Here is a 25,610-nt window from a genome sequence, read left to right as displayed (position 1 = left end):
CCACTCCTCTAAGGTGGAGACATTTGACTCATCAGGTGCCTGGATATTAAGTTTTTGCCTGCTTGAACCAGATGTTACACCAGAGAATTTTGTATGTAGGCTGAAACCCCCTATCGGGAACATGTCCGGGCAAGCTTCTCTGACTTTTTTTTTTTTTTTTTTATGGCATCCCTCACTATAATACATAAGAACGTTGTTGCAAAGCCACAGCTCCAGCAGACACCGTTTTATGATTGAAACGAGTAAGGACCCTGTACGATCCGGAGACCATATTACAACTAGTCTCCTGGGCCTTGTTTTCAATAATCGCTTTATGGGAGAGGGAAAAACTCATGCCTCGGAGAAGAAATGATTTATCTTGTAGGCACCACATATGGATGGCAGACCTTGGGAAGCTGTAGGCATGTGAATAAAAATCTCCTGTAGATTTGATCTACCTGGTTTACTACTTTTGTGAAGAAACATGTCGCTGCCGAATTTGCCTCTTTAGTTCTAATTGCCTTGGAATTTCTTTATAGGATGGTGAAAAATGTATACATAATATTTCGGAACTTGATTGTAGCGCTCCCCAATTTCCTCTGTATGCATTGGCACGCAGCGGTATGATTTTGTGTTTTGTTGATATAGTTGTTTGTTTTTTTTGTCGGAGTTAAGAGTTGCCTGAAAATGGCAATGAAATGACTGTATAGAAATGTTCAGGGTGAAAACCCTTCTATTCATTATCGCCTCTTCGGTGCTGCAGCAGATACCTTACAATATGTATCACATTTCTCTGTCTGCATTTAAACAAGGCCTGCTCCTGATGTGAAAATGTTAGCAATCTTGCTTCAGTCCTATTTGCGCAGTTCATGTTGGGAGTCACAAAGTGTGTCCTTGTTTTAGATCTACTGTGGAACCCCATCCTCCACTTTCCACCCCCAGATTATGAAACTGCCTAAATAGACAATGGTTACATTTTGCAGTTGCCTGTTCGTTCTGCAAAAGGTCTGTCTAAGATGCAAATTTAATGTATCTGCTGGAAAAAAAATAATCTTTACAGCAATGTAAAAACCGCATAAAGAAATGTTCTGGTATTACAGGACCAGCTTCTATTAATGACTATATTTGTATGTGTACATGAGCACTACACTGACCCAGATGAAAAGCACATTTTATTTTGTCATTTAGCCTATGTTTATACCTGCGCTTTTACATACTGGAGGAATTTACGTGTGTTTTTTTTTGTTTATGGCCAGAGAAGCACCGCATGTAGCGCTGTTCTTGGTGTCAAAACAACGGCACCCCAACGGACTCCATAAGAAGTCAATGTGGTCCGTCATACGATGGATCCAGCCCAATGGAATAGCTTGTTGTGAACAGAAGCCATGCCTCATTTAAACTGAACCTAATATTTTTAACAGTATTTCCAACTCAAACCACATTGGACTAGAACCCCCCCCCAGCCATCAGCTGTACGGTAGGAATTACACACAACGTATTCAGTGCGGATACGCTGCGTTAAGCTACGCAGCGTATCCGCCCTGAACACCGCAGGGAATGCCATCCGAAATCCTGCACCACACTGGTGCGTTATTTCGGGTGTACATTCCTCTGCGTAAATGATCGCACATACTTACTCCCTCTCTACTCTGACATCCACTCCGGTGTCCCTGGATGACGTTGCAGGCCCATGTGACGCTGCAGCCTGTATTTGGCTGCAGCGGTCACATGGCCTGCAACATCATCCAGGGAGGCTGGACTGGAGAAGCAGGGAACTCTGGCTAAGTATAACTTTTTTTTAATTTTTAATTTTTCTTACTTGTGATTTTTATTTTTTGCGGCGCATCGCTGTGATTCCACCGAAAATATCGCAACACGCTGCTTTGTTGCGGGTTTAAGCACCCCATTGATTTCAATGGGTAAACCTGCAACAGAAGAGTTGCATATCCGCAGAATTAACTGACGTGTTGCGGTTGACGTAACGGCACCACAGGTCAATTTACGTGCGTTTTTTTTGGTGGAAATTTACCGTAGTGTGGGGGTGAGATTTGTTGCAATCTCGCCCACACTGCTGCTACTGTAATATGCTGCGGATATTCCGCAATTAACCCGTTGCGGAAAATCCGTAGTGTTTACACTGTGTGTTCCCACCCATAATCTGCGAGGAAACCTGACGGCAAGCGTTCAAATTTCCTGCAGCGCCATTACAGTGGAAATGAAATTTATTTATTTTAAAAGTCAAAAATGCTGCAGAAAGATGTTACTTCTAGTGACATATTAAAAATGCTATGTACACAGAATTTTAGTTTCTGCCATTGTTTGTGGGGGGGGGGGTTCAGTGGCCTTTTTATATTAAAACGCAACATATATTAATGGGGGATTTTTCTGGCCTTTTCCCCTTAAGCTTCTCTGTAGAACTTGAAAAATTGGTGTTAAAAATGATAGATTTTTAAAAATGGTGTTTTTAAATGTTTCTTTGTTTTTTTTTTTTCTTCAGTTTAAAATGGCAGACGTTTTGTGACTGTTTTTGCCCATTTTTTTTTTTTTTTAGCCAAACACTGGAGTGGGTACATTCATCAGGCTTCATTTTTTTTTTTTTCTTTTATACCTTTTCTGCCTTTTTAGATTCACTTCTGGCTTTGGCTAAACAAACTGACACATAAACTGCGTCAAAACTGAGTGTGATGCTGGCCTAAAAAAAAAGTTTTGACACGGTCCAATCACTGCTGGCAGAGTGAGACTGCAGGGACATACCCCATTGACAGAATTGTACTTTCCTCAAAAAACAAACACAAGTATCTACTGAAATAGACCGTCACTTAGCCGATAACTTTCTTTTTGTGCTGTCTTAGTTACTGGAGTACAGTGTGTTGTGGCGGCTCAAATGGCCGTTATGTAAAAAAATATATATAGAATTATGGAGCGATTACGGCTTTGAGGTTGGACATTGGGTGCACCGAAATGCTTACCCATATTAATATGGCTGTACAATAAACATATTTGACTTCTACAAAGTAGATTTGTTTTCGTATTTTGCAATATAAAGTGATTGTCTTAAAGCAGGTACGTGTGTTTGCAGGTAATAGAGGGCCCTAAGCAGGTATCTGGAGATAAAAATGGATAGATATTATTATTTGTAATTTTTTATTTTTTTCCTTGGCATCAAATTAAACCATAGAAGGTCTACAGCACGAACACATACACTTGCTTGCCTATTGCTAATTTGTCTCAGCAGGTAGAAATCTGAGCAATATAGTAGATCAATAGGTTTAAAACGTAGGTCCAAGTCAAGTGTGACTTTTTTACGCTCCTCATTTTTCAACCCAATGTTAAGATCCTGCCAAACTATTTTTTTAACATCTGCTGTTACACGTGAATTTAGACATTCGGATATATGCTGGTAGAACTAAAACAGTGATATGTGTTGCGTTTACTATCCATTGCTGTATTAAACTGAAAATTAGAGTAATAATTGACTGTGCTCTTCAATCTAAAGTAGAAAGTAGAACTTCAGCTCTTACACAGTCGTATTACATGTGGACTAACGTGTAACTTCTTAATACCCAATGGTGAAAAACGTGTGTGTGTCTAACCTTAAAGCTTAGAATATATTCTAGCACTACACTTTGCACAGTACTATTCCATGATTATCCTTTTTATGTAACAATCTTATCTACAAACTCGCATGTATATGTTATGTAAGACCGATTTTCCTTTAATACAGCTTGTTGGACATTGCCTGTTACATAGTGTTATGTATCAGGTGCATATTTACTGTATTCATGAGCTTTTTCTTTGCTCCTTCTCAGGCATGTTGCTGAACTTTGAAAAACCTTAGGGCACTGGTTTACCAGGGGGTAAAGGCAGTATGTTTTTCCATCCCAAAATTAATAATACAAATGTATTCACAAATACATATAGTTCCGATGGCACTTAGAGATAGGGAATTAGCTGCAACCCTAATGGTTGCAACTGCTTACCTGCTAGTTTTCAATTGTACCCGCGTCCGAAGACTGTGGATACAACTGAAAGTGGTGATTGGTGGCACAGGGTACTTGCCCAACTAGGCTATTGCTCCTTCATCAACTTTCTAAGCTGGCGGTATTCTGTTCGCATTGGATTTCTAAAATGCAGGCCAACCAAAGCTACTTTGTATCATCTAATGCAGTGTTTCACCAACTAGGGGCTCAGGTGCTACATGTAGCATACCCCCCAACTTTCAAGTATTGCAAAAAGGGACAAACAATGTGTAGCGAAGCAAATTTTTTTTTATTCCTCTTCGGCAACGCTCTGGCAAGGGATTCCGCCACTGACATCACTGTCCCTATATGTCAAGTGTTTTCCCAAGACAAGAGTCCCCGGCCAGGCAGCTTGCATTGCTATGGTCGGGGACTCCATAGTTGAAAGCCTGACACCACTGTCCTTATATGGATAATTATGTCAGGGGCTTCCCTGGGCTCAGCGCTTAAAATGGCGCTGCGGCCGCGGAGTTCTTAAAGAATGGCCAGTGAATGCTGAAGCAGGGAGCTGATGGTTCCTTGCGTCAGGATTGGATTTGACTGTATCTGCGTCCTGAGGATGCAGATACAGTTGGCACCAGGACAACGTAACCCCGCCCAGAATCCGGGACTGTCCCGCTGAATCCAGGACTGTTGGAAGGTATGATTTAGTTCCCCAGCTGTTGGAGGTTCCAGATACTATTGGTCACCAGGATTATCATAGCATTAGTAGAAAAAATTATTTTCGGTGTAGCTCCTTCCTAACTGTCATATCTGTGAAAATGGCTTGCCATCTAAAGAAGGCTGAGGACTTCTGATCTAATACATAAAGGAATCCATTTTGTGTCCTTTTTCAGACCAGGCTTGTTTGTGAATACTACTGAAAATGACCTTCAATCGCCACCTTTATTTTTACTGCGCTAGGCTACATAAACTATATCTAATGCAGAGGTAAAGTACATGTTTATGTACATTGAATGCTACAAAGATGTCGTAATATAATTCACAGAATAGTGTTTATTGCTTAAATAGAGGCAGAGGCGTAGCTAGGTACTCCAGCACCCGGGGCAAATATTCAGTTTGGCGCCCCCCGCCAACTTCTTTCCCGACATCTCCTTCCCCCTCTCCATGTTTGCGTTCTCCTACCAATCAATGAATGTAATTTTTTATTTTTTTTAACGGAACTCTAGCATTAAACCATTTGTACATTTTACAAGCAATATAGTTATATAAAGTAGTTCACAACAATAAATTAAAGAGTCCACACACAGCCCCCCCCTCTTGTAGATGGTGCCGCACACAGCCCCCCCCTCTTGTAGATGGTGCCGCACACAGCCCCCCCCTCTTGTAGATGGTGCCGCACACAGCCCCCCCTCTTGTAGATGGTGCCGCACACAGCCCCCCCTCTTGTAGATGGTGCCGCACACAGCCCCCCTCTTGTAGATGGTGCCGCACACAGCCCCCCCTCTTGTAGATGGTGCCGCACACAGCCCCCCCCTCTTGTAGATGGTGCCGCACTCAGCCCCCCCTCTTGTAGATGGTGCCGCACACAGCCCCCCCTCTTGTAGATGGTGCCCCACACAGCCCCCCTCTTGTAGATGGTGCCGCACACAGCCCCCCCTCTTGTAGATGGTGCCGCACACAGCCCCCCCCCCTCTTGTAGATGGTGCCGCACACAGCCCCCCCTCTTGTAGATGGTGCCGCACACAGCCCCCCCTCTTGTAGATGGTGCCGCACACAGCCCCCCCTCTTGTAGATGGTGCCGCACACAGCCCCCCCTCTTGTAGATGGTGCCGCACACAGCCCCCCCTCTTGTAGATGGTGCCGCACACAGCCCCCCTCTTGTAGATGGTGCCGCACACAGCCCCCCCTCTTGTAGATGGTGCCGCACACAGCCCCCCCCCTCTTGTAGATGGTGCCGCACACAGCCCCCCCTCTTGTAGATGGTGCCGCACACAGCCCCCCCTCTTGTAGATGGTGCCGCACACAGCCCCCCCTCTTGTAGATGGTGCCGCACACAGCCCCCCCTCTTGTAGATGGTGCCGCACACAGCCCCCCTCTTGTAGATGGTGCCGCACACAGCCCCCCCTCTTGTAGATGGTGCCGCACACCGCCCCCCCCCTCTTGTAGATGGTGCCGCACACAGCCCCCCCCCTCTTGTAGATGGTGCCGCACACAGCCCCCCCTCTTGTAGATGGTGCCGCACACAGCCCCCCCTCTTGTAGATGGTGCCGCACACAGCCCCCCCTCTTGTAGATGGTGCCGCACACAGCCCCCCCTCTTGTAGATGGTGCCGCACACAGCCCCCCTCTTGTAGATGGTGCCGCACACAGCCCCCCCTCTTGTAGATGGTGCCGCACACAGCCCCCCCCCTCTTGTAGATGGTGCCGCACACAGCCCCCCTCTTGTAGATGGTGCCGCACACAGCCCCCCCTCTTGTAGATGGTGCCGCACACAGCCCCCCCTCTTGTAGATGGTGCCGCACACAGCCCCCCCTCTTGTAGATGGTGCCGCACACAGCCCCCCTCTTGTAGATGGTGCCGCACACAGCCCCCCTCTTGTAGATGGTGCCGCACACAGCCCCCCCTCTTGTAGATGGTGCCGCACACAGCCCCCCCCCTCTTGTAGATGGTGCCGCACACAGCCCCCCCTCTTGTAGATGGTGCCGCACACAGCCCCCCCTCTTGTAGATGGTGCCGCACACAGCCCCCCTCTTGTAGATGGTGCCGCACACAGCCCCCCCTCTTGTAGATGGTGCCGCACACAGCCCCCCTCTTGTAGATGGTGCCGCACACAGCCCCCCTCTTGTAGATGGTGCCGCACACAGCCCCCCCTCTTGTAGATGGTGCCGCACACAGCCCCCCCCTCTTGTAGATGGTGCCGCACACAGCCCCCCCTCGTGTAGATGGTGCCGCACACAGCCCCCCCTCGTGTAGATGGTGCCGCACACAGCCCCCCCTCGTGTAGATGGTGCCGCACACAGCCCCCCCTCTTGTAGATGGTGCCGCACACAGCCCCCCCTCTTGTAGATGGTGCCGCACACAGCCCCCCCTCTTGTAGATGGTGCCGCACACAGCCCCCCCTCTTGTAGATGGTGCCGCACACAGCCCCCCCTCTTGTAGATGGTGCCGCACACAGCCCCCCCTCTTGTAGATGGTGCCGCACACAGCCCCCCCTCTTGTAGATGGTGCCGCACACAGCCCCCCCTCTTGTAGATGGTGCCGCACACAGCCCCCCCTCTTGTAGATGGTGCCGCACACAGCCCCCCCTCTTGTAGATGGTGCCGCACACAGCCCCCCCTCTTGTAGATGGTGCCGCACACAGCCCCCCCTCTTGTAGATGGTGCCGCACACAGCCCCCCCTCTTGTAGATGGTGCCGCACACAACCCCCCCCTCTTGTAGATGGTGCCGCACACAGCCCCCCCCTCTTGTAGATGGTGCCGCACACAGCCCCCCCCTCTTGTAGATGGTGCCGCACACAGCCCCCCCCTCTTGTAGATGGTGCCGCACACAGCCCCCCCCTCTTGTAGATGGTGCCGCACACAGCCCCCCCTCTCGTAGATGGTGCCGCACACAGCCCCCCTCTCGTAGATGGTGCCGCACACAGCCCCCCCTCTCGTAGATGGTGCCGCACACAGCCCCCCCTCTCGTAGATGGTGCCGCACACAGCCCCCCCTCTCGTAGATGGTGCCGCACACAGCCCCCCCTCTCGTAGATGGTGCCGCACACAGCCCCCCTCTCGTAGATGGTGCCGCACACAGCCCTCCTCTCGTAGATGGTGCCGCACACAGCCCCCCGTCTCGTAGATGGTGCCGCACACAGCCCCCCGTCTCGTAGATGGTGCCGCACACAGCCCCCCGTCTCGTAGATGGTGCCGCACACAGCCCCCCGTCTCGTAGATGGTGCCGCACACAGCCCCCCGTCTCGTAGATGGTGCCGCACACAGCCCCCCGTCTCGTAGATGGTGCCGCACACAGCCCCCCGTCTCGTAGATGGTGCCGCACACAGCCCCCCGTCTCGTAGATGGTGCCGCACACAGCCCCCCTCTCGTAGATGGTGCCGCACACAGCCCCCCCTCTTGTAGATGGTGCCGCACACAGCCCCCCTCTTGTAGATGGTGCCGCACACAGCCCCCCTCTTGTAGATGGTGCCGCACACAGCCCCCCTCTTGTAGATGGTGCCGCACACAGCCCCCCCTCTTGTAGATGGTGCCGCACACAGCCCCCCCCTCTTGTAGATGGTGCCGCACACAGCCCCCCCTCTTGTAGATGGTGCCGCACACAGCCCCCCCTCTTGTAGATGGTGCCGCACACAGCCACCCTCTTGCAGATGGCGCCACACAAGGAAGATAGCCTGTTTAATCCTTCTGCCGATAGTGCATTTATTAGCAGCCCCCCACCGCTGTAGATGGCGCCACACACGGCTAGCGACGCCACCGGGCATGAGTGTCCCAGTGCTGCCCGGCTTATAAATGCAGTGGGCCCTGAGAGGATGGGGACGCCGCATCAAAACAGCTGATCGCTGCTAATAGTTGCCCTGTATGCCGGGCGGCTACAGAAGTGATCAGCTGTAATAGTGGTAGCTGTACCAGCGGCGCCCACCCTTCCGTCCAGTTCCCAGGGGAACATGCTACGCCCCTGGCTTAAAACATTCATAGGTCATTATTATTATTTGCACAAATCACAAAGCCCATGATTTCAAAGTGTGGACAAATAAGGCCATTGCAATACCACCAGTATGGTTATGAAAGCTGATCCTTCACCGACCATCCCCTTTCCCGTTCCCCTTTTGTGCTATCCACGCAAGGCTCCGTGCTGTCATAAGCTATACTGTTTCTAACATTTAATGCTACTTACTGTAATAGCTATATATAACTCTTGCCCTCCCTACTTCTTTCTATAATATATTTCAGCCTTTTGTAACTCCATTTCTCTGCATTGTTCTAAATATTTCCTATTCTGTTTGTCACAATTTGCTCTAATGGATCCATGGTAAATCACCTGATTTTCACGAGCACATAAAGACTATATTGAATGTTACTGGCAGTACAACTTGAAGCAACTCGTATGAAATAATTGTAGCTACACAGTAACGTGTGTAATGTCTATTATAAATATATATATATATATATATATATATATATATATATATATATATATATATATATATGCGCAGCGCTCTTTACAACCATATTTTATAAGCAACGTTATATCTGTGGTTTATTGCTCCTTTTCACCTGTAGTCTACGTTCATTAAATTTGTTATAAAATGTTATATTAATTTTTTATTTTGGATGATTCCATTAGTATTTTAGAAGTATAAATAAAATGTATTTTTTTTTCCCCCCTCTTTGGCAGTCATTTCAAGGAAGTCAGGGTCGAGCTTATCTATTTAATTCTGTGTGAGTATTCCTTCCAATATCAGAATGTATTGTTTATATTCTTGTGTGTGTGTTTTATATAATATATATATATATATATATATATATATTTTTTTTTTTTTTTTTTTTTATATACTGTTGTGAATGTCCTATTTTGAGCATAATGTCCATTGTGTATATTACTGACCAGAATTATATTTTTTTGCAGGCAGAAAAATCTGCCTCCAAATTCCTTCAGGAATTTAGTGGCAGAATTTGGCCTGCCTGCAATCTTTTTGCAGCGTTTTTCGGCCGTGGCCATTGAGCGCCGTGGGCAAAAAAAAATGCAGCATTAACTGCTTTCTCTGCCTCCCATTTTGTCAAACACCTGAAAGAGCATGTCGTTTTTTTTTTTTTTTTTTGTTTTTTTTTGTTTTTTTTTCTGCTTGCATGAAAAACGCCTCTGCCTCCTATTGAAACCAATGGGAGGCGATTTCGGGTGTTTTTTGGCACAGTTTCCATGTCAAAAACAGCGCCAAAAAACTCTGTGGGAACTAGACTTTAATGTCAGTGCATACTTAAGAGGTTCCAACAAACCAAATGAATATACCAACCAACCAGAAAATGCTTTTTGGATTTCAGACCAAAAACTTTGCTTGTAGTGATGGCACCCTTCATAATGGACATGTGTCTCTTATTAAGGAAAAATTGTCTGTAGACTACTAATTTAGTTTTGATATTTTCAGAGATATTGCCAGTGTCAGACTGGGGGCGCATTGGGCCCACTTAAGGGAATGACTTTGAAAGCCCACTATCAATATCCACTTGCAATTGCACCCGAAATAATACTGTTACAATTGTTCTTAGAGGTGATTATAATTGATGAATTCTAATAGACCATTTGAGAATCAACGTTGTAAGAATTGTCCCTAGCAGCAGGTGATTCGCTCTGAATCCGCTTCCTCTATTTTTGTGGGGTCGTTTCTGGTGTCTTGGTGCTCTTGTGGAACAGTCTCCCTGGATATTGCCCCAGTGTAAACTAGCTGGTTCATATGGTTTTACCTATAATTTTAGCTAACCATAAAATGTCTTATATATGCACAGATAATAATTTACAGCAGTTTTGTCCTCAGGGCATTCTGGCTATTGGCGGTTATTTTGTCACTAGTAAACTGCTTTTTCTTCTCTGATATCATTTTGTTTGCTACAGTCTAGATACTTCTGCAATTTACGGTTTTACTCTTCACTACAGTGTTAATGTTGGTTGTGGACCTGCAGAAGAGCGCGTGTTACTTACAGGACTCCATGCTGTAGCAGACATCTACTGTGAAAATTGCAAAACCACATTGGGTTGGAAATATGTAAGTATTCATACATGACATCCATGTAAAAAAAGCGGAACAACAATGTAAATATCTCAGCCTTATACCAATTTTCCTGAATAGTTCCCAGCTATTCTCTAAGGCCCCATGCACATGAACGTAGAATTCTTCCGTAATTACGGATCCATTCATTTCTATGGCAGACGCACACCTTCCTGTATATTTATGGGAACGTATCCGTGTCCTAGAAATCTTCTATAAAATATAGGACGTCCTATTTTTTTTTTTTTATTACTGTCCGCGGCCGTCTGTGCCTGTAATTACGGACTGTGACTACGGGAAAGGTCATGTGCATGGGGCCTAACACTGTAAATCTTCAATTACTTTCTGATAAACTGCGTAATAGTCGCTAATGATGAAACTACAACCTGTTAATTCCCATCACTATCCGTAGCTTAACCCGTTAGTAACCGCCAATGCGCCTTTTCACGGCCACTAATGGGCTATATTCCGATGCATACACCTTTTCACGCTGCTGCATCGGAATAAATAAACAAAGCTGGGAGCCATTAAATCTCCCTGGTCTCCGCTACCTCAGGTATCGATCTCGTCCGTTTATACCCCTCAGATGCGAGCGCCGCATCGGAGTGGTTTTGGAGGGAGGGAGCTCCCTCTCACCCCACCGGCACCCTGTGTAAGATCGCTGGGTGTCGGTGGTTTCTATGGCAGCTGGGGGGCCTAATGAAGGCCCCCAGGTCTGCCACTAGTTATGCCTGCTAAAAAAAAAAAAAGTAAAGTTACACATATTTGGTATTGCCACTCCGTAACGACCCCAACTATAACGTTATTACATTATTTAACCTGCACGGTAATTGCCGTAAAATATAAAATAAAAAACAATGCAAAAATTGCCGTTTTCTATGAATCCTGCCTTTAAAAAAAATGAGATCAAAATTTATCGAAAAGTTGCATCTACTCGAAAATGGTAAAAATTAAAACTACAAGTCGTCACGCAAAAAAAAGCCCTCATACAACTGCATTGGTGGAAAAATAGAAAAGTTATGGCTCTTGAAATATGGAGACACAAACAATTAATTTTGAAAAGTGTTTTTACTGTGATAAAAGTAGTAAAACATACAAAATCTATATAAATTTGGTATCGTAACAACCCGCTGAATAAAGTTATTGTTAGTTATAACACACGGTAAGCTGTGGAAATTTAAGACGCAAAAAAGTGTGGCGAAATTGCTGTTTTTTTTTTTTTTGTATTCAATACCGTATATCCTTCCATTGAATGCATGCATTTTGAAGAAATCCATTATAATCGACTGTAGAGCCACTCACTCCAGATATGGGGAAGTCTTTGTGTAAGAATGTAAATGGCTCTGATCAAATACCTATTGGTCATAATCCATATCCTCCATTCAATCCCTCTTCAGTAAAGCTCTGAACGCCCAATGTTACCAGTTACCTGTAGAACCTTCAAATGCCAAGTGTTTTATGCAGGTTTCCATGTTTTCTCCGTTGTGAATTCCTGCAATATCAGTCCGTTATTGCTGGTAAAGGCAGCGCTTATTTCCGCAGATTTTTGCAGGGCCTATTGGACAGCTATGTTCTTCCAGGGTTCTAGTTTATTTGTCCGTTCACTACACTACAATATCTGCTTTTTTTGTTTTTTTATTTTCATAGATCTATTTATAGTACAACATTATAATTTCTCTGTCTCATTACAGAGTTCTCATTGAAAATAATCATGTTTGTCCTAAATATTTTGCCTAATCTCCTTTCAGGCCTCTGCTAAATTTAGCAAATTCTTTGATTTCTTCCGCTCTACAATTTATTTTAATTTTGTTTTATAAAGTTGTCACTGTACAAAAATGTTCAAATCATGCAGATCTTAGCAAGGCTTTATGAACATTTAATGAAAAATTCTAGGCTTTATTTATTATTATTTTTTTTTTGTTTTTCCTTTTCTCCAGCTTGAAGTCCTTATGGTTCATTTGACCAGGACCAAACAGCAAAAGTAGTTAGCACACATTGCTATGTTCTGGTGTACGGTCAGCAGGATGGAGTGTGGAGTGGGGGGGGGTATAATTAATGGATCTCTCCTTTCTCCATGCCCTGTCTGTACTATGAATTCAATGCACGGCATTCTGGTATGTGTAGTCCATGTTGGTGCCCGTGTTTACTTTGTGCAGAAGCCTAACTGCTATTCCAGCTGTGAAGCTTCTAATTTGTTTTTATTTTGGTCTTGGTGTTCTGGAGTATTGGGCTGACTACAATATAAGATTTTGTTGTGTAGCTTACAGAGCCGTTCAGACAACATTATTCATGCCCTCCAAGTGTTGAAGGCATCTGTTAAAGGAATTGGGGCTAATAAAAGGTAACTGTTCTACAACGCACTGCCCCACGTGACCCAGGTTGTCATTGGTTTCACCTTTGATTCCGAGGATGGGGTGTGCATTTTTATTTCCAAATGTTAAAAAAATTGTAATAAGGTTCCATATATAAATGCTACTTAAAGAAGTTGTCCTGTTTGCCACCCAAATAGGGCATACGAAGCAGGCAACCCCCTTGTAATGGTTATCAAATTCAGAAACTAAGTATTACTACTAAAGTTTTTTTGTTTTTTTTTTTATATCTCATGTTTACCAAGTCAGTCTGCCCAAGTTCTCTTTTTATATTTCTGTACAGATTAAAAGAGTAGCTGGTGTTTTTTAACTTCGATCTGTGTTTTCAATGAAGGAATGACCGGAGATGCGGGTGCATATAGCATTGTCGAGTCACATCGAGAGAAATTACAGGTTGGGTCTAATGTGTCCATTTACCCACAAAATCAATCACATTGCACGCTAGGGTGATTAAACTGTCAAATCTATTCCTAGCGAGATAGATGTAAGGCGGAATGTAAAAATTGTGCAGGAAATAGATGGCGAAAATGGGAAACTACATTAACGAGTATATTTTTAGAAAATCTGGACACTTGTTATATTATAAATAGTTCAGTATTTTGCATTGTCAACTTTCAAATAAAAAAACGTTCCTGAATTACCTAATGAGCCTACGGTGACGAAAGTTGATCCCTCTCCATTATAGACAAATGATTTAATCTGTTGCACTGTCCTCATTGAACATCTTGACCCAATTATAAGGTCATTGAACTAAAATTGTCTTACGGCACTTTTACGCACAGGTTTTTATTATTTTGCCTGTAAGGAGCGACTATTGATGATATAGCATGTAGATCGTCATTGGTTTAGTTCTATTTACATGGCGCAGTCATCGGTTCTGTATGTGACCAAACCATCGTTCAGGCACATACAGCTAATTATTTTCAGCAGCACATCCCTGTTTTACACGGGCAGATGTGCTGCTGACAACCGATGAGTTTAATGCTCGCAGAAAAGGTATGACAGCCGACTTTTGAACGTTTTGTCGTTTGTTGGCTGATCGCTCGGCTGGGTTCACATGTAGCAGTCAAAATCCTATTTATTTGCCGCGACTGGTCTTTGCTGCACGTTTTGACCGCGACGTGTAAGCACAGTCTTAGTTCTCTGCATTACACATCAGAGGCACGTTAATCCACAATTTACATTTGTTTTATATGCACCTGTAAAATGTAGATTTTTCTGGCTTTTTTTTTTTTTTGTGTATGACCGTATTACAAATTAAGGTACTGAACTTTGGGGTTCCAAGGGGTTCAAAAAAAGACAGCCGCACCAAAAGCTGACTGTTTTATTATAGGGAAATTAATTTTATCCTGCACAAAGCAGTCAAGCAGTCAACATCATCCAGGACATGCTGCTGACTGAGAATAATGGAATGCTTTACAGATGTAGAAGTTCCCCAAGATGAGAAACTTTTTTCTTTTTAAGTGTTCTCTCTTGGTAAAGTTAGATTATAGTCTATGTAACCCTATGAATGGGACGGCATCTATCGGTTATACTCTTCCAGTAACTCTCCTGGAGGTGAACGTGTTAATGTGAAACATTTGTGGTCTGTGGTAGACTCCCAATACATAGGCAGGCAATTTGGTGTATGCAGTTTATGGAAATAATAGCGCTACACAGTACCTAACATTAGCATAATTCCTATTCACACACTACTCGTGTCAGATTTTCTATAGCAATATAAGGTTATGTCTAGAGTTCTATGAAATTGTGAATGTCTCAAATACAATAGCTTTGTTCTACTGGATTAGTTTAGCTGAATGAAGGTGAACTTGTCTTGTCAAATATGTCAGGATTGTTATAGGATGATCACTGAAAAAAGAACATTACTGAATGGCCATATTGTTCTCGCATTGAAGTAATCCACTCATCGGCAATTCTGATCAGTCTTAGGTTTACTTTCTAACCCTGCTCCATGTAAAAGCAGAAAACATACCATTAAACCAGCACCTTCACAGTATTGATAAATGTATTGATCTCTACGGAAGTTATCGACGTCTGAAAAATTGGGCTGTTTATTTAATTACCTGCTATTGTACATTATATGGGCCGTGTTTTAATGTTAAAAGCTGGCGAAGCTCTTGCATATGGTAGACTTCTGTGTACACCGCTTGTTCATAGATTTACTATATGAATGTGATAAAAAAGAACACCTGTTCATATAGCAAAGGCCCCAAATCTTGTCTCATGAACCCCGTTTTTAAGGAGCAGACAGAACAATGTTTATGCACTTGCTGGGGCAATTCGGCTCTAGTACTCTACCTTTTAATATTACTATGTGCTTTATGGAGTTTCAGGGTATTACTATGGATGTAGCTTTTTCAAGTATTCTATAAAAGTATCTTGGTTACAACAGTGAGTGGTGTAAATGGAAAAGAAAATGTCCATATCCAAGGCAGACCATAAAGGCCATTAACGCTACTTTTCTCTGTCTATTTTAGGAACATGCTTTTGAAAGCAGCCAGAAGTATAAAGAAGGAAAATACATCATTGAATTAGCTCACATGATCAAGGATAATGGCTGGGATTGAAGAGCTGATGAGAAATCTGAAGACCATCCAGCTGAACATGTTATCCTTAGAATGAGCGAGTAACTGAGTGCTTGGTTTCATATGATTCAGAGGCTGTGCCGCATGGAGCATCCTCTCACCCTTAATCCATCATTCTTGGTGAATGGCCTCTAAATTTCTGACACTCTGTCTCTTTGCTTTGTATCCCTTTTGTGAGTTGCCCTCGGCCTCATGCTCTTTTGTAGAGTTGGCTAAAGAAAGCATCAGGAGCCTCATAGCCCAGTCACTTCTTTTACTGTTAGAGTTGATTTAAAGCTGTGTGCAACATGATGTACAGAAAGCGGCACACCAGGGGTCACATTGTAGAGCAGAAAGGCGGTGTAGTAAATGAATTGGGAGGGGGACTGGAGAAGATAATGTCCTGCATTATAAGGTCTGAAACCTGGTTCCTACTAGAGGAAAATAACTCCATGTTCTCTTTTGGAGAATGTCTGGGGTTGACGTAAGCAAAGTGTGTTAGTATCTTATACCTTTTAAACCAAAAACACAGAATAGACAAGTCATGAAGCTGAATCAATGACGGTCTTGTTATGGTAGTGGGTGAACTTCAATCCCTCGATCAATCGATCTAATATAATGATGTGTTTCTTGAAGTTCTGATGATGATGGTTCATTTGGCTTAGGGATTTACAAGAAAATAGTATGTCCCTATTACACACTGACTTCCCATTGTACTTTGCACTATGAATCTTGTACATCACAACATATGTACAGAACTTGAATTTAAGAGCGTTGTCCTTATCTATGCGAACACTGCGTCATGAAAGAGTTAGACCGGAAGTAACAGGGAATAGCTTGGTAACTCATCATATTGCCACCATTTGTCTTTACAGAGCGGTTCTCTTCTGTTATGATGATGATAAAGAAGGGAAACTACAATTTTATAAAGACGACCTATACGTGCGGTTTCCAAGTAGAATCAAATTTATGTTATAGGGATATTGGGAATTATTCTCAGTCCTTTTATCTTATGATTGTCATCTGTATTTCACATTGCTGTCCCTGTTGGAATCACAATATGACAGCTTTTTTCAGGTAAACAAAAAAAAGAATTGATTCATTTTGTTATTGATATCTTTATTATTATTATTATTATTATTATTACTAGGCATATACATTGCATTGTTTTACATTAATTTAGTGTTCGGTGACTGATTGTCCATAATAGAAACCATTTGGCTGAAGAGCAGGTCATTGGCTTTTCTGTTTCTTCAGTTATTTTTGTATCTATACACCGTGTGAGGGCCGTTGATGCTTTGTACGGACGCTGCATTGGTCCCCTTCCTTCAAATGTTAGTTGCACTGTTTAGCTTGGGAGAGGAAGAGGTAATTTTGAACCTACTGTTTTTTGTTTTTTTTTGCTTTTTTTTTTTCCCCCCCCCTACTGGTTTTCCTCCAGCATTACATATAGAAAAATGCCTGTAGGAAAGTTTTCTCCAGTGTACCTGAAACTTTATGGCTATTAATACTAATATTAACTAATATTAATATTAATATTGAAGTTTTGTTGCAAATTCCTTTTTTTAAATATATTGTTTAGGAGCAATTTTTCGATGGAAATAAAGTTGAGAAGTCAAACCAAAGCATAATTTTTTTTTATTTTTCGCTACTGCGCTAGCTGTCAATGTATAAACATGGCGTTTGTATCGTGAATATTCTACTACAGCATGTTCATATCTGTATACCTACATTGCAGATGGACTTGTGCAGAATGTACACATTTCACTGTTCTATGAACCATCAGCTTTAATGTATTGTCACATTGCCATTTTCTGTTCAGTTAGCGGTAAGTGTCCTGTCATTTTCTTTACAATACTCATTGAATCGAACAGAGTTACCAGTTTCTTGTACACATAGCCAAACCGATCATGCGGTCTTCAAAGTAATTTCAATCTCCAGATCCTACATTTTACATGAAACTTCCCCTTCACTCTTAATATTTCTATGTAGTAAAAAAGAACTGTCCATTTCTCTTCATATACCTCTGCCCATTGTATATTGTATGGAATTGTGTTTGTGATTTGAAATGTCTTGATATATCAGGAATAGGTTAAGGCTGTTTGAATTATATTGTGGCTTGATGTAAGTGGTTACAGAGCTTTCTAAGACTATTCTCACTTGACCAACTTTTGGTAATATATTGGTTCATATATTCGAATCCAAGAAGTGATATACTTACAAATTATTTCTGGAAACACCAAAGGAGACTATTTACTGGAAACTAATTCTCAGCAGCATCCCTCTTTCATGAGTTTTCGTAAAGCGTGTCACTTGGGGGTTACATCCGCCAAAACAGCAAAGATCATAACTACACAGTTACACCCAGTATTATATACAAACCCTAGGCATTAATCGTGCATCCTACATTCATATTCACAGTGTAATTCTTAAAGGGAACCAATCAACAGCATTTCCCGCATTGAACTCTACTCGCCCCTCGCTGGTCGCTGCCGTCAAAAGTTCATTGCCATTATCTCCTTTTCTAAACTCCTCCTCCGACCTTAAATAACTGTCTGAAAACATTTAGCGACTTTTATGGTAATAATTCGGCAGTCTCGTTCGTTCCTCTTCTTATGCCCGCCCACCGCCAAACTGGCCTGCCCTGTATGCTAAAATCTTGTCTGAGCTGAGCGCGCATGCGCCTGCCATGTATGATTCGACACCCTTCCCTGCTTCGTCCAGGCCTCAAATCTAGTTACTGTGCATACACGCTACGGTGTCCCATTGTGCGCGCACACCAGAACAGGACATCGATGTGCAGGATTTCGTGTGTGCTAGGTGGAAACAAACAGCTGTAAATCAAAAGTAAGGAGACTGGGTTAACTCTGAAAGGCAAGAGGAATGAAGATATGAATCTTATGTTCATTACACTACAGCACGGGAACACAAAAAAAAAAAAACATACTAAAAGTACAGAGTCTACTTGGATTAATTATAGGTTACCTAAAAATTATTTTTCCCCCCTGCACCATGTATTGTTAGTTTAATAGATAAAATGCTGGTGACCGGTGCACTTTTAAGATGAGCTTGGCCAATTGTTGTGACAATTGGCACAGGTTTCATTCTATCATTTCTAATCAATCAAAAATTAAAATTTTGGATTTTACCTGTGGTATCACAGCCGATGTTCTAAATTTAAAAAAAAAACATGAGGCAAAAGCCAAATTTCATCATCTTCAGAGAAAAATTCCTCCCCAACTCCTCCAATATAGCAGTAAGAATAAATCCCTGCATCAAAGAACATTACAAGTTCTGGTTATTACATTACTGTAGATTGGTCAAACACTCAAAGGCACCCAGGCCCCTTTTGAACTCTGCCAGAAGAATTTATGGTGAATTTCCTGTGAGCATTCTACCTTCACTCCTCTTACAATAAAAAATCCCCTTCTGTGTTTGTGTAAAAATCATCTATCCTCTAGACGTAGAGGATGCCCCCTTGTTATAATTACAGTACTGGGTATTAATAGATCATGAGAAAGATGTCTGTATTGACCTTTGATGTATTTATACATCGTTATTAAGTCACCCTTTAGCAATAATTTTTATTTTATTTTTTCTAAACGAAATAACCCCAATTTTGATCTTTCTGGATACTGTAGTCCACTTATTTCATGTTTTACTTTAGCAGTCCACCTTTGAACCCAGATAGGGGTTGTTTGGTTCACATTCTGATCGCATTTCACTGTTTAATGATGACCCTCTTCTTCATTTAGAGATGAAATGTTGAGCTTAGGCTATGTCCACATCTGCATCAGGGCTCTGTTCCGTCGGAACGTAGCCCTGACCGACACAAAAAGGAGACCAATGGTGATTAATCCGGTGCCAATGGTTTCCTTTTGTCTCCGTTGCGCAAGGGTTCTGTTGTTTTGACTGAATACTGTATTCGACTATGCTATAGATTCCTGTCAAAATGACGGAACCCTTGCACAATGGAGACAAATGGAAGCCATTGGCACCGGATCAGTCACCATTGAAATCAATGGTGATGAAAACGGAAACCTATAGTTTCTGTTTGTGTCAGTCAGGGCTCCGTTGGAACAGAGCCCTCATGCAAATGGAAAAGAAGCCTTGCTATGTATCTGTACATACTGATGGGTAGCAGCAGTGTTATATAGACTATACCACGTGATACTTCTCAGCTAATCAACAGCACTGACAGATCTTGTGATACATTCTGTGACTCAACAGGTAGTCCTTTAATTTTAGCACCCTTTTTCGTCAGTGTGGGGCTGTTCGATTGCTAGATATTGTTGGTAAAATTACATTAGGGTGTCCTCTATTAGACTAGGTATGTTATAGTGACCAGTTCTCTTTAAGAAAGTTTACTTTTTCTTATGGGTTCCTGCTTTGGAGTTTAAAGGCTCTTTAGATGAATGGAAATTACAAATATGGAACGCTAATGTCCGTGAAATTGACATTGTTGGTTGCTAAGCAGCAACCGGATGGCAGATTATAGGTCTGTTGCATTTAAGCCTCACGCACACGGCCATAGATTTTTGTCCATAATTACGGACCCATTTATTTGTATTGACCACTGACACCTTCCCGTATATTTGCGGGAAGGTGTCTGGGCCGTAGAAAGCCTCTGCAAAAGATAGGAAATGTAGTTTTTTCAAAACGGCCGTGTAAAAAAAAACGGCCCATCGGAACAGAACGCCGTTTTTCCCATTGAAAACAATGGGCAGATATTTGGAGGCGTTCTGCTTCCGATTTTTGGGGCGTTTATGGCCCTAAAATAGGCCAAGTGAACATACCCTAATAGTTATACTAATGGGTACAATTAAACAGCCCACTAAAGATCCAAAGGCATTGAAAAGAAAACATTTTATTTCTTATTAGCACTGTTGATTGGCTGAGAAGGATTATGTGGTATTGTCCAGGACTACTTCATTGAAATCAGAGACTGTACCACTTGTATAATTTCTCTTCAGTTCTGATAATAAAATCCCTTTAGGTCCTACTGAAGTTAACATTATACTCCTTACAATATTCCTAAGATTTGTACATGCACCACGCAAACCTAAGCAATGCAAAAAGTCCATAAAACTTATTGCAGCCTTCTGGTATCTCCCCTCAAAAGACTATGATGTGAATGGTGTTTACTGTTTATTTTTAGTTGGTAAAAGACATTCGTTATCCTATATTTTTTTTTATAGATGCCCCCTGTATTTTTATTTATTTTTGTGTGATTACTTTGACTATTTAATGTTATCCAGCTAGCTTGGCATGCTCTTACCTAGTACAAACACACAGATGTAGGACATGACTGTACTGCTAGCACCATGTTGTATACAACTATACAAGTAGGAAGGCTATATCTATAATTCTTTAACAATTGTTATAGTATTTCATGTCATTTTGAGAAAAAGCATTGAGTTGTATTGTATGATACCTTCTACCAGGATGACCAGGCACCAGACTTTTGTCTTGTATATGTGTGAAATAGATTTATATTGTCTCCCTTTTTAAAGGGCTTTGCTGTCATTACGAGACTATACCTGAGCACGTGTAAGGCTTTGTTGACATCTGCATCAGGGCTCCGTTCCGACGTTTCATCGGAATGAAGCCCTGACTGACACAAACGGAAACCAGAGGTTTCCATCATCATTGATTTCAGTCGTGACGGATCCGATGCCAATGGTTTCGGTTTGTCTCAGTTGTGCAAGGGTTCTACTCTATTGATTCCGTCAAAATGACAGAACCCGACTGGACAACTGAGACAAACGGAAACCATTGGCACCGGATCCGTCACCATTGAAATCAATGGTGATGGAAACCGAAACCTCTGGTCAGGGCTCTGTTCCGATGGAAAGCTGTCGGGACGGAGCCCTGACGCAGATGTCAACAAAGCCTTAAACTGCTAGTCATGGACCTTCAGTTTCATTGCTTTGTATGGAAATTGGAAAGGTCATCCAAAAAAATGATCACATTTACTTTTGTTTTGCATCTTGTCAACGTCTTAATGTTATTTATCTTGAATAGAGTAGGCTCTTTCAGTCAGTCTAAGTAGCGTTAAGCTCACCAACCAAAGCCGAGTACAACCTGAGCTTGAAGATTCATTGCCAACATTAATAGGACTGGAGCAGGACCATATTATATATGAATGCATCTACTATACTTTTCTGTCTACAGTACAGCTCCTATGATTTCTAATAAATTACCGTACATATAAATACGTCTGTTTTAGATTAGGACTCAATCATTCCCTTGTCAAGGTCCCTTAGGACCCTTTGAATACCAAAAAAACAACCGAACAGTAAAATCAACTGCATGCAGGGCCATAAATTAAGAGGTTTTTTTTTTGGTCAACTCCGAAGCCTACATATGAGATGTTTGCTCACTGATGCCATTACGTTGATGCTCCCTATACAAACGGTTTCCAAAAAAGTGTACTCTCATGAGTGACAACCCTAATGCTATCTTTTTTTTTTTTTTTTTTTTTTTTTTTTTTTTTAGCATTTTCTACTGGTGTACGTAGACTAGATTAAGGTTGAAAATATGGGCCATAGATTTTTGTTTTTTAACTATTCATTGGACCAATGCAAAGTCTGTTAAAGCAGAAGCAATTATTGAGCTAAAGCGCCATGGACTGAAACCAGAATCCATACTTCTGGAAAAAGCCTGAAGATCTTTGCTTTCCCCTCTTATCTCTGATTGGGCTTCCTAAATGTCTGGTTTTATTTTTTATCTTCACATTCATTTAACTGGGTTGTTTTGCCCATCCGTTTTCTTTCTTTTGTAATTGTGGGCATCCTAACCAAAGTTACATTGGTGTCAATTCACAAAGCGTTAGAGGAGAGGAGATCTTTATTTACTGTGTTACCATGTAATGCTGCTAAAACAACATATTACACACAGGTGTAACTTGCAACCCGAATTGTAGTGAATTGTGTGTAGCTCATATTGTATATTTCTATAGGAAAATTATCTTGCACAGTTAGAAGCATTGCTCCATTAGAATATGTAAGTCTCTGAATTGTGAGGATGTGGTAATTTTTCCTTTACCAAAAGCATGCAACTCCAAACAAACTTGCCATTTTGTTTAAGGTGAAGCTTTACCTGTTGGAGCTGACTGAAAGAATATATTAGGAAACTGAATAAACAGTTCCCCAATGTTATAATTGGAGGCGATCCTTTTAGCCACAGGAGCTTTCAGACAGGGGGCTGCAGTTAAAGGGGTTGTCCACTACCGGACAACTGATGACCTACTCACCGGACAGGTCATCAGTACATGATCTGTGGGGGTCCGACACCCGGACCCCGCAATGTTAAGCCGCTCTGGCTGCCTCCGGGTGCCAGACGTCCATGCCGGAAGCAGTTGGCTCTGGTCATGGAATAGGGGCAGAGCTGCAGTTCTGCACATTGGCCACTATGCAATGTACGGAGTCAACGGCTCCCGTCTCCGTATATTGCATATTGTGCCATAACATCCGGTGCCCGCAAGCCACTGGAGCAGCTGATCGGTGCGGGGTTCGGGTGTCAGACCCACACAGATTTACTGATGAACTATACGGTGGATAGGTCATCAGTTATACGGTAGTGGACAACCCCTTTAATTTAAAACTGCTTACATATCTGTTAACAGGTTGCCATTTACAAAAGCCTGTCAACGGACTGCAGACTACATGCGTAAAATATTCCCTTGTTTTTCTATTGTGTTTGTATATAAATTGAAAAGTCCCTTTACAAGTCAGCAGAATAGGGATGAACCCTTAATTGAGATCTCAAAACGTAAAAGATATATGTAGCGTGAAATAAAAATTTTTGCTTTCACATGCTGAATAAGTGTACCCCAATGGGTAATTTCTTTTATCTGAGCACCTCAAACACCACTATTCTGCTGGCTTGGGGAAGTAATCACATGTATTGTCCCATGAATTGTATAGGTATAATGACTGATAGCAGTGCAGCTGCTATGATTGTAAGGCCCCCTGCACACGGCTGTAGGTGTGTGTGTGTGTGTGTGTGGGGGGGGGGGGGGGTACGTGATTACGGCACAGACAGGCCGCGGACTGTCACCCGCATTTGCGGGCCCTACTCACATTAAAAAGTATAGGAGCATGGTCTGTAAATGCAAGAAATAGGACATTTCATATTTTTTGCGGGTCATTTCTACTGCCCGGACACTTACCCGTAAATATACGGGAAAGTGTCCGTGGCCCATAGAAATAAATGGATCAGTATTTTTATCCGCAATTACGGATAAAAATTATGGTCGTGTGCATGAGGCCTTAAGCTGGGTTTACACACCGGTTTTGGCCAGTAAGACCTTCTGCCAGAATTTTAGCTGATTTGCTTACGAATTATCATCTGACACCATTAACTATTATCTTAAGGAGGCATTGTCACAAGTTTATTAATTCCCTATCTCCTAACTAATCTAATAGGTGCTATGGTGATAACTACAGTGTAAATTGTGTTTCAAAATGTTTATTATTTGCAAAGGTATGAGCTTTTTTGTAAATATGCTAATTTGCCTATACTTTTTCTATTTACACTGGACGGTGTAATATTTTCTGTATGACGCTGGACATAGTTCTCTTCCCAGCACAGCCTGAGATATGGCTGTTTTTAAGTGATCCTCCTTCCCTCGAGCCTCAGTCTCCCACACTGTGTGAAGCAGCTTCATTCTGATAGGACAGCGTCAGAGGCTGTGAAGTAGCTCTACCTCAGGAGAATCGCTGGTGTTGAAACCCACTTGTCTAGTATAGCCTCATTTACATATTTAGAAAAAAAGCTCAATATTAAACATTTTGGGACACCATTTTCCATAGCATGGTCAGTGTGACATCTATTAGATTAGCTAGGAGATTGGGCATTACTAAACTAGTGGCAGATCATCTTTACACCAACCATTACAATTCTGCGTGTAAACCCAGCTTTATACAGCTGCAAGACGGTGGTAGAGGTCATTGATATAACCTGCTTTTCTGTAATATTGTCAAGGAGATTATAAAGTTTGCTGTGAATGGACATTTGATTGAGAAAGCAAGTTAAAATGTTTCTATAAGCATTGTGAGGTTTCTGAAATCTGGTATAGAGGGGACTTGTGAGGCTCAGCATTGCATGTAGCAACCTAATGTGGAATATTTCTTCCCTGTAAAACTTCTTTACAAATGTAATTCAGTTGTGAGGTAAGAGAAATCCATATTCTATCTTACAAGAAATAAGAGTTGAATACCTGTGTGTATTGCTTTTGTGTTTACAAAATGTCTCATTCTTATTTTTGGCTTTTTTATGAGTTTCAGGTCATTTTTTGTTTATAAATTGTTTGTCTTCATGTTTTGTGTAAATGTACATAGTTTATTCAGTATTAGAGGAAAGTGCATTATTTCTGTCATTTACAATGTGTTGGTGCTCATTTGAAAAAAATAAAGTTTTCAAATATTAAAACTTCATGTTTTTTTTTTTTTTGTTTTTTTTAACCTTCTTTAACCCCTTCCCGCACCTTGGCGTAAATGCACGTCCAGGTGAGCAGTAACTTCGTGCACCCGGGCGTGCAGTTACGTCCGGGCTTTAAAAGTTAACCGCCGCGCGGCGCTACACCGCAGCGGCGGTTAACTTCTCAGGCAGTCTGCCCTGATGTCCGGGCACACAACAAGGGACCAATTGAAGCTGTCCCTTGTTCTAGATCGCTCTGATTGGTAAGTCTGTGCAGACTTACCAATCGGAGCTCACTTCTGAGTAGGAAATACGTCCCAGGTTCTGATCTCCACTGTTGGAGTCTGGAAGTCGAGGATATCCGAGCCTGTAGCGTCGTCGTCGTGTGAAGAGAGCTGTTACAATCAGAAAACCCCATAATATCCCGATTTAACCCCTTGATCACAGTGTGTAACTGTGATTTTTTCCCCCCCCCCCCCTCCTCTCCCAGTCTATAAGGGAGTGTTAGTCAGTGTTAGGCCTCATTTACACGAGCGTGTGCGTTTTGCGCA

General features: G+C 42.4%; 1 protein-coding gene across 2 annotated transcripts in view; it reads left to right on the top strand.

Moving 5' to 3' along the window:
- Positions 1 to 25,071, top strand: part of YPEL2 (yippee like 2) — a 68,073-nt gene extending 43,002 nt beyond the window's left edge. For both annotated transcript variants that reach the window (XM_075853045.1, XM_075853044.1), the window contains exons 3-5: positions 9,335 to 9,378; positions 10,589 to 10,697; positions 15,550 to 25,071. In XM_075853045.1, coding sequence (XP_075709160.1) covers positions 9,335 to 9,378; positions 10,589 to 10,697; positions 15,550 to 15,639 — 243 coding nt within the window. In that variant the 3' untranslated portion in view covers positions 15,640 to 25,071. The remainder of the gene's footprint in view (positions 1 to 9,334; positions 9,379 to 10,588; positions 10,698 to 15,549) is intronic.
- Positions 25,072 to 25,610: the final 539 nt, after the last annotated feature.

Source organism: Rhinoderma darwinii, chromosome 2, assembly GCF_050947455.1.
Source record: "Rhinoderma darwinii isolate aRhiDar2 chromosome 2, aRhiDar2.hap1, whole genome shotgun sequence".
Taxonomy (NCBI): domain Eukaryota; kingdom Metazoa; phylum Chordata; class Amphibia; order Anura; family Rhinodermatidae; genus Rhinoderma; species Rhinoderma darwinii.
The sequence above is the reverse complement of the archived record's forward strand: the minus strand, read 5'-3'. Positions and strand labels throughout refer to the sequence as shown.